At 49.4% G+C, this 9578-nt stretch overlaps 3 protein-coding genes across 3 annotated transcripts; 1 reads left to right on the top strand and 2 right to left on the bottom strand.

Annotated features, from left to right (window-relative positions):
• Nucleotides 1-4330: 4330 nt before the first annotated feature.
• BP5553_07050 (Calcineurin) lies at nucleotides 4331-5102 on the bottom strand (the record flags this gene model as incomplete). Its single annotated transcript, XM_032015673.1, has 5 exons — nucleotides 4331-4341; nucleotides 4414-4748; nucleotides 4803-4876; nucleotides 4945-4997; nucleotides 5051-5102. The coding sequence occupies 5 exons, from the start codon at nucleotides 5100-5102 to the stop codon at nucleotides 4331-4333; spliced, it is 525 nt and encodes a 174-aa protein (XP_031867942.1).
• A 584-nt stretch (nucleotides 5103-5686) lies between these two features.
• BP5553_07049 (Enhancer of polycomb-like protein) lies at nucleotides 5687-7511 on the top strand (the record flags this gene model as incomplete). The annotated part of the gene is made up of 3 exons (XM_032015672.1): nucleotides 5687-5845; nucleotides 5936-6724; nucleotides 6774-7511. 3 exons carry the CDS (start codon nucleotides 5687-5689, stop codon nucleotides 7509-7511), a joined length of 1686 nt encoding a protein of 561 aa, XP_031867941.1.
• Nucleotides 7512-7858: 347 nt separating this feature from the next.
• On the bottom strand, nucleotides 7859-9517 carry BP5553_07048 (putative Ribosomal N-lysine methyltransferase 4; the record flags this gene model as incomplete). Its single annotated transcript, XM_032015671.1, has 3 exons — nucleotides 7859-9043; nucleotides 9094-9230; nucleotides 9391-9517. The coding sequence occupies 3 exons, from the start codon at nucleotides 9515-9517 to the stop codon at nucleotides 7859-7861; spliced, it is 1449 nt and encodes a 482-aa protein (XP_031867940.1).
• Between the last annotated feature and the right edge of the window lie 61 nt (nucleotides 9518-9578).

The raw sequence follows: 9578 nt of genomic DNA, 5'->3' as shown, positions 1-9578 counted from the left end.
CCCCCCGGCCCAGCTGGAGGATCGACACAGGCTGCACTAACGCCATACCAACCACGTCCACATCCTCCGTGCTATCCACATCTCCACCTCACATATCCACGACTTCACAACTCCCACTGCTAGTATCCTGAAGTGAAAGGTACGGGAGGTAGGTACTCGTCCACACAACTGCACAGCTTCACGATGGCACCACGGAGCTATTACAAATCGCCGCTGTTACGCAACACAACCCACATCCAACAACCACACAACCGCTCTGCTTCACCATCTCGCAACTTCATCTTCGCCACCTACCGAGTACCACCCTCTCTCTCTCCAACGTGCAAACAGAAAAACACCTCCTCGGACCCGACGCCGACAGTGTGCTCCTCTTCCCCCTTCCTCAACCAACCTTCCCATTCTGGCAACTCCCCCGACGAATGGAGCTACTCCGTATAGCATCTCTCGCGTTTTCCCCTTTCATCCTGAGCTGCAGTAGTAGGAGAGCTTGTGCCGGCCACAGCGCCATTATTATGATCTCCCTTGAGTCCGAAGGGCACGAAGGCGGCGCCACGCTAGCTCCTCAGAAGGGACACCACACAATACAATACAATAAATACTACCTACAACGTCGCCAATAATGGTCAGTAGTTGCCTGCATACCGGCATTCGAGAAGCCTCCACGCCCAGCCCAACCCGACTGACTAACCTCCCCTTCTTCTGTGCGCTGAGACTGGCGCGGGCACCACATCGCGAATTTGCGCGCTCCCTCAATACTCGAGTCTCGCGCTGAGGGAATTCGTAGCCACTCGGCAGTTTTCCGGCAGCGTCACTGGCAAGCATTCTAAGATTGGCCTACGGAGGCTTCCCCCGACGCATTTTCACTCCCGATCTAGCCAGTTCGCTCTGTCGCCATGCCCAACTCGGCCCAAGTGGAAAAGCCCCACGAAACATTTGGAAAAATGCGTGGGAGGGAGACAGCAGATCACTTCTCTATCAACACCATGACGAACATCACGAGCCCTGGCCGAGCTGGCTGCCTGGCCACGGGGCCCACCACCTACTAGCAAGCAACAGCCCAGTGCCAAGTCACTCATAGCCATGGTCATGGCCCTTAATACGGTAACGACAGTATACAGTACTGTACATGGTTCCAAGGCAAACCAGATCTGCTCCGAAATATGAAATGGGCGTGAACACCAGGGCGATCTTCCCGTGCATGGACCACCTTTTAACCAGAGCAAATAAAACCGGCTCTTGATTTTGCGTGCGTCGGACTCGAGTGGAGAGGCTAAAATATTGTGTGCAGGATTACGAATCTAGTCTTCGGAGTCCGGTACGGCGCCGTGCCTGTACCTGTAGCTGTACCTGGGCAGTACCTGCGTCGCTGTTCGGCTTCTATCCGATCCTACATTTCGGATGTTGTCCGTCGACAGGTGTGGTTGTTATTTTATTTTCGCAAACCCAATAGCCGGTCGGGCGGGAGAGTTTCAGGGCGTCGAAACCGATCCTTTATCGCCGCTATCACCGACGGGATCATATCACATATGAGAGACACCAGCAGTCCCCCCCCCCCCCCTCCCCCGGATCGGATTCGTCTAAGATCAGAACAACATCGAAGGCCTCGAAACAGCCCTCCCAGTCCAAAAACGGCAAATTCCTCAGCCCCATTAGAATAGAATCTTGGATCCAGCGCCGCACAGACGAGGCGTTCATGGCCCTTGAACCTGAACCTTGAATAGCTACAGGGCCCCAGAAGACACTAGCAAACCGGGGAGTCGAACCGCGCAAATCCCCCACAGACGCGTCAGAAGCGCATCGCAAGATTAGGATCTACTTGCGCAAGTTTTTTAAGGTGGGCAGGTGCTAAGGAGGTAGGTCTTGTGGTGGTGCCTAACTGAGGCTTGATATAAGTTATAACCTCTGGAACATCTCCATACGATACACAGGCGCCCATACACGGACCAGCCAAATCCCCGCGAGCCCCCGTATACCGGAGTCACCGAATGACCGTTATGTATGCATTAGGGTCCTGTTGTGATCAGATCAATACATGACCAAGCCCCGCCCCCAAAGGGCTACAAAACACCACCAATGAGTATTATCTCGTCTGAATGGCATTGTAATGTAGTCTTACGCGCTTACCCACAAGAATTGGCCCAAAATGGTAAAGCTTGCGAGTCTTCTCACCACCGGGGGCCACCCAACCACGGCCTAATGGATCTCAGTTGAACCAAAAGCAACATCAGATGCTATTTATTTGGGTTTCCTTTTGCCTGGGCCGTACGCCCTGCATTTGTCGGGATATATGGCCCTCCAATGCCCCATTTCGAGTGAGGCTGCTCAGGGCTCCAGGGAACAAGTGCTAATTAGAAAAAGTACCTGGGAAGATTCTAGTTGCAGGCCCTTGAGTCCCTTGGAATCACATGGTATTTTGGTATAAAGTTCCCTCAAGGGTTATTTTTCATATTACGAAGTATTAAGAAATCAATAGACTGAAAAAAGCAAAGGCCTTTGGTGCCCAACCACCCGAGGGAAGCCCACGCGTCATTTACCAACCCTCATGGTTTTATGAACAGCAGTGATACGCTGTTCATCTTTCTAGTTATTTATTATCCTACATATCTCCTGTACATTATGTCAAGAAATTTTTTGGAATCAATGAATGAGCGGGCGTCGAGTGCAATGGGCAGTAAATCCAACCATGGAACATATTAGGGGCTGATAAATAATTGCCGGTTTTCTCTGCGAGCAGAGGGATACCAGGGATTGCGAGAACCCCTATATCCACAGTTGCTCTCTGCGGTAAAAATAAGCGATCCATCTGGGCAAAATAACCATGTATATAAAATGCGAGAAAACCGCCGATTGGGCTACGAATGCCCTTTGACCTATTTCATCTCTCGAGAATTATACATCACAAAACTAAAGATCTGACTTCCAGCGCGGGCAAATCTGGGCCTAAGAGACAGCCGATGATCAGCAAACTGTTTTAGCTGTATAAAACTGCAACACAGCTAATAAATAATAATTCTCCTTGGAAATATTTTGTAATGGCGGGGTATTTGGGACATTCAGGATTAGCAAATGGCGTTGCTATCGGGAGGTGGACTTGATAGGTGTGTAGATAATAATATAGCGATAATATTTTATTTAGAGAAATTAAATTTCGGAAAACAGGGTATTAAACGGTGAATAGAATTTACTCACTTCCTCATATAAATTATATATTTTTATTATATTAATTTATATTATTTCAATTTACTATATAGGAAGGCAGGGTTTATAGAGATACGATTCCGGAAAACTTGTAAATATAAAATAAATACGAACTGACAAAACTAAAGATCCCCCAAAAAATCAATACTAATACTAATAGTTATTAATATGTAGCAGTGCAAAAAAGAAAACTCCTCAGACGGAATATCTATTTGTCAATAGACTCACAGAAGGGATGGAATGGAATGGCACGGAACTACCCGCTGAAGGGCCAAAAGTGATCGTGGTATAAGGTATATCACTTCAGCCAACCCTGCCACGTGGTATCTGTCTAGGGAGGGAGGCTGATTGCATATTTATTGACAAGAAGTACGTAGTACAAGGGCTTATAGAGGGCGCCTCCCTCTAGGTGGAGAGATCAGAAAAATAAAGAAGAGCCGCGAAACGGGGGTTTGTCTGCCCCTTGCAGCGGAAATATATGCCATGCAGAGGGAGGGTGAGGCGGTGGCTTCATGTATGGGCATGTTTGTTTTTCACGAGGGCGGAGAATTGCCGAAACATGCATGGCATGCGCTTGCGGATGTGCCGTCGTCTCGGGCATATAAAATGATACATAGCTTTTTCGCTAGCGATGGCGGCGGACTCCTGTAGTGGGATCTTGAGTCTCGCTTGGACTCATTAAGGGTTTTGTATGAGTTCCTTGTGGATAGTTACTGAAAAGGGAGGATGGAAGATGCATGAAGCTGTAAGAGTGGAAGGCAAATAAGGCCGGGTGAGGTGGGATAGCCGGGGGGGGGGGGATTTTGATGTGTTGATTTGGAATTTGGAAGGGACAAAGGGATGATAGGAAAGAAACAAAAACAAACATTCGTAGAAGAAAAGGGGAGGGCGTGGCGTCAAATAGGAGGGAAAATATTGTTTAAATGCTCTGTTTTCTCTTCCTTGGTTGCTTGTTGGATTGTTAGGCTCTTGCCTTCATTACCCCGAAGAAGGCGCTGCATCCACAGTAGTGCTGGACTCTCTGCTCCTAGCTTCTCTGCACACTCGCAGAAAAACGCACTCAAGCCCCTTCCAATCATAAATGGTCGTGATATCATAGATTGTCTCCCATGGCCATTGCCCAACATCGCACTCAGAATTGATCTATTAAAAAGTCAGTCTCTAAACCCCATACATACCACCAAGGGAAAAAAGGAACACACAGATAATACATACCTAACGTCATGCTCATGCTCACATCCGTATTCTCCACCATCTTCGTAAACTCCTCAAAGCTAATCTTCCCATCGCGATCTAAATCCGCCTCCATAATCGTCTTGTCCACAATCTGCTGCAGCTGCTGATCCTTCAAATTGCTTCCCACCATCATCTTCAGCACGATAAACAGCTCCCCATTGCTGATATACCCATCGCGATCGATGTCGTAGACCTTGAATGCGAATCGCAGTTTCTGCTCCTTGTTGCCCTTGCTGGAGAAGGCGCTGAGGCCGGAGACGAATTCTTGGAAGTCTACGTCGCCGCCGCCGTCTTCGTCAAAGATCGCGATCAATCTAGAGGGATGTTAATGCGTGTTCTGGCTTGTGGGAAGGCTGGGAGAGTTAGACCTTGTGGCGAGGGGGTTCGAGGAGATCTGGGGAAGGCTGAGGAATTCTTCGCGCTCGATGGTGCCGGAGTTGTCCTAATACCCATCACATCACATATTAACGTTGGGTTCTATGCGCCGAGGTGGTGTGCGGCACTACCCACCTTGTCCAGCTTCATGAAGCGCTTTCGTATCCTCTCCACCTCATCGCGATCAACTACCACAGTTAGTTTGGTGGCTGGCGAAAGGAAGTGCAAGCATTTGGCATACAGTTGGAGCCCTGTACGATGTTCTCTAACACCGCGCTGCTGGTGTTGCCCATGTTGAAAGAGGTTGCGCAAAGTTGGCGGAGGCGGGGTGTGGAGGGGTGTTGTGGAGGGAGGCTGATAGGGGATGGAGATCAGAGGCGATGAAGGAATGCCCCGATTAAGCCTCTGAGCTAGTAGTATAATTTCTCGAGCTGCATGCAATGTGGATAAAGCGCGGGCACAATACAATTACTACGATGTTTGGTGGTGGTATTGTAGAATGTGCAATGCAATGCAACTGTTGACTATCTACCGCAACGAGCGAATCCGTTCGATATGAGACTTGGGGAATCTGATATTCGCTTATCCGCGCTAGGCCTGAACAGGCGAAAGCTCGCTAAATCTGGGAAGGCCGACAAAACAACACATGGGTGAAGCAGCTGAAGCTCGCCAGAAAACTTTGCACCAAACGACGACCGTCGAGCCACCCGATCTTCAGCCATCAAAAGAGCCACAACAACCATGCCCTTTTGATTTGAAATGTCGGCCTCCATCACATCATGATCCAAATATCACCCTCAAAAATTTTCAGCGTGGAAAAATCGCGATCACGCGCTGAGATCCTCACCTTTGCATTGTCACACCTTGACCCGCCACCATGCGATCGCAGGCCCCAGCCCGGGTCGTGAGGCAGCGGAAACTCAACAAATCCACCCTCCAGCAGATCCTTCGCGAGGACCAGATCGAGTCTGCTGAATTTCATTCACTTCAGAATCAATATCATGTTGAAACTGGAGTGGAGCGGTCAGAGGAGAATGTAAGTAATCACGTGATATAAACAAAGCAAATGTCGCCCCGCCACGTGACGTGGACCCAGCCCAAAGTCCCTCCGCTAACATGACGCCAGGAATACCATCTCCAAGCCGCGCTGGCCGCCAGTGCGGGCGCAGGGGAGAAGGATACCGAGAAAGAAATCCCAGCTCCTCCTGCCCAGGAGGGTACCAACATCGATTACGATGCCCTGTACTCATTAAAATTTGCCCAACCCGCTACCTACATTCGCTTTTCGCAAACCGTGGAAGAATGCACTGGTTGTCAATATGATATGACTACCGAAGATGATGCCTTTTTAAAGGTGTATAACCAAAAGAAAGGAATGGGTGCACGATGCTCCGAGGCTGACTTCGAGAAAATCATGGAAGTCTTCGAGGAAACTGCCGAACTCCAAGCTCCATTTGCAGCTGTAGACAATACAGTGGTACCTTTCGAGACCATGAAGTATGCGCTGAAGAATCAGATGGATGACAAAATCCAAAATGCATTTGCCAAAGATATCTACGAGCACTGGAAGGTCCGCAGGCAAGCCTCTGGCAATAAGCCTTTGCAGCCCAGCCTGAAATTCGAGACCCACCAAGAGAACGATGATGGTGATCCCTATGTGTGTTTCCGCCGTCGCGAGGTCAGGCAGACTAGGAAGACTAGAGCTCGGGACGTCCAAAGCACTGATAAACTCAAGAGATTAAGGAAAGAACTTGAGGAAGGACGCCAACTTGTGGCGCTGGCATTCCAGCGGGAAATGACGAAACGAGAGCTTTTGAATGTTGACCGGAATATCTTTGAGCAACGTGCTAAGGTTAAGGAGGCAAAGGTCAGGCTTGGTATCAAGGGCGATGACGAGGACTTGATCAACCAAAGGGTAAGCATCACCAAACCTGCCAGAGTATTCATCGCTAACCTCAGAATAGCCACAAAAGAGAAAGGTCTCCGACTTCCCCGCATTACAGCGGCCATCAGGTTCGCAAGTGCGCTTGCCTGGCCGTTCGGATGGCCGCCCGCTGGACGCCGATCTCGTCCAACTGGGTAACGTTCTTGCCCAGAAAGAGAATCTTCTTCAAAGAGAGATTGAAGAGAAGACAAACCAGCATCGTAAGTGGAATCAAAACCACATTGATCTCACCCGAGAACCTCTCTCGCCGGTTAGTGGTCAAAATCCCGACTGCGGGTTCCGTCCTGCAACCGCACAGTATCAGTACTTGATGACTCCTCCGTCGTCAGTTGCTTCGGAATCCTCTGATCATGATTCGCCACTTCAAGAAAAGCCTGAACCCTTCACATTCAGGTACAACTCTCCGCCAGAAGAAGACGAGCCCCGACCGCAGCCAGCATATCGTAGACGAATTGGTCGTGGTGGTCGCTTGTGGATCGATCGTAGGGGTATGGCCTCTGCATTCCGGACTGTCGAAGAGAATGGTTCGGATCGGTGGAAATATGATCAGGATGACGAAGAGGAGCAGCCCGTATATGAAATGGATCCATATGATACCAAGGCTCTCCGGTTCAGGGCAACAATACCGTTCCCTCCGCATCTCTTACCTCAGCGTCCTCGACAAGACGATAGAAACCGAATAACCAACGGAAGTCCCTCGAATAGTCGTGTGGCGGCTACGGGACCACCAGCAGCGGCTCCCACAGCACCCACTTGAAGGAGAGTGATTTCACCAATTGAAACACACACACCTCCCTCGAGCGCTATACCAGCGCGTATGTATATTACACTTCGTTGTAGGACATCATTTGGATGTGCCTACGGATTGGAGGCGTTGCCCAAGGATATGGGCTAGCAAAGCGTTGCTATTTTAGATCTCTGGACCCAATAAGCCACAATGAGCAGAGAGGGTCTATTGTACTTTAACACCCAGATGAGCAACAGAAATAATATATAGAGGGAACTTCCCCGCTTCGCCTAATTAGGCAAAATGAAATCATTTTATTTAGCGTGGAACACTCTCAAACGTACCATTTTCCAGACTTTCAGACTTGACTAGCCTTATCACCTATAGCGTCCCTTTTTCTTGGCCTTCAACGTATCTTCTGCTTGTCTTTTGCCGTTCGGAAGGCTTCCTTGCGCCGGGGGTTGAGGCTCCGAACCTTGACCGGTCCTCATGCGTTTGTTGCTTCCCGTAAACGAGGATGCCTCTTGAATTGCAGCCCTGAGAACTCTCTTTTCGCCTAGTCGAACTTGCATAGCCATTTTTGTGCGGTAGGGGACACTTTCTGTTTGGAGCAGGTTTTCATCTTCTTCGATTGACGTGGCATACTCCTTCTCTCTGAGCTGGATCAATGCTGCCAGAACTTGCCCAACAAGCTCAGTTGCTAGTTTAGATCGACTGGGGAGAGAGCTCTGTGAAGTCTCGATTGCCCTTAAGCTCTCTTCGTCTAGGAGTTGGAGGTATATCAGCGCCAGGAGTTCATCAGGAATTGCTGGCCCTTCCGTATTAGGATGGATCAAATCGTAGGAATCGTCGTGGACGTCTTCCCGCTCGGCCAGTGTCAATCTTCTCTTTGCCTCCATTTCACTTAAGGGTTGCAGTAACTGGCCCTCGCCCAATTTGAGCGGCCCACTTGTCAGCGCAGACATGATGGAAGATGTAGATATCTCAGCGACGTCGTACGGGGCATAGTTGTCTGTTACATATCCGTAGCGACGTAGCAGGTCAGATCGTGGAAGCTGGCCATAGTCGTTGAAGATTTCCTCGCCCTTCGAAATTGGTTTTATAGTCCTCATTTCTAGGTCCTCGTTGTCGCAGCACAATCGTGCATTATTCCGGTCGGCATCTGCATTCAACATATCCGCAAGTGGGATCATTGACAGAATCGTCTTCTCATCCCCATTGTCTGACACAAGCTCGTCGTCTTCTGCTCCAGCAGTCCCAGTCTGTTGTTCGCTGTCTGCTTCGTAGGGGATATCGAAGGCATACGCCATTATGATAGACGCCACCCGGTGGAATAAATCAGTACTAGATTCTCCCAGCCCGAGCGGTAGAAGATGTTGTGAGAACATGGCTTCTGCGCCTGCCTTGCCGATTTTCTTGACCACCGTACTAGCTTGCAGTTCTGTGAGTTCCAATTCGGACCAAAATGTCAAGGTATCAAGCTGTCGAGGCAAAACGGCGAGGTAAGCAGCCCACTTCGAATTCGATTGTTGGCTCTCGGAGATGATGAGGGCTGTTAGAGCCTATGTCCGTATTAGCAAGCTGTTCGGTTCCGGATAAATGAACGACATACCAACCAACTAGGCATGTTGAGAAGAGCATCTCTGGAGGAGCCTGCATCAATTCCAGCCAAACTGTTGTTTATGTTGAGAGCGGATGTCCGGGGAATACTGAAAATAACCTCGTCCTCTGCTAAGTCCGCAGCAGCAACTGGAAAGCGGTTAGTAAGAACTCGAAGGATTCTGCCCCCAGTAGGATTCAAGGTAAAGCAGCCATGCACTGACGAAAACCAGTTGCGTATTGCTTTCTCTTGAGCAGAACAGCATAGATCAGAGGGTTAAAAGACAAGACGACAAAAAGGCAAGCTCACCGACTCCACGTCCCCGACCGTCTGACCGAAAGTCCTCGATTCTTATCTTCGGATTAATTCGAACACCGGCGTCTGAAAGCCAGGAAATAAAGGCATCCGTAGTTGCTTGGAAACCATCAGTCTCCATTTTCAATGCTACACGCTGCAGAAAAACAGTTTAACAAAAAAGTGTAACGCAGAGAGGCTGG

This window comes from Venustampulla echinocandica (assembly GCF_003357145.1).
Source record: "Venustampulla echinocandica strain BP 5553 chromosome Unknown scaffold_5, whole genome shotgun sequence".
NCBI lineage: Eukaryota > Fungi > Ascomycota > Leotiomycetes > Helotiales > Pleuroascaceae > Venustampulla > Venustampulla echinocandica.
The sequence above is the reverse complement of the archived record's forward strand: the minus strand, read 5'-3'. Positions and strand labels throughout refer to the sequence as shown.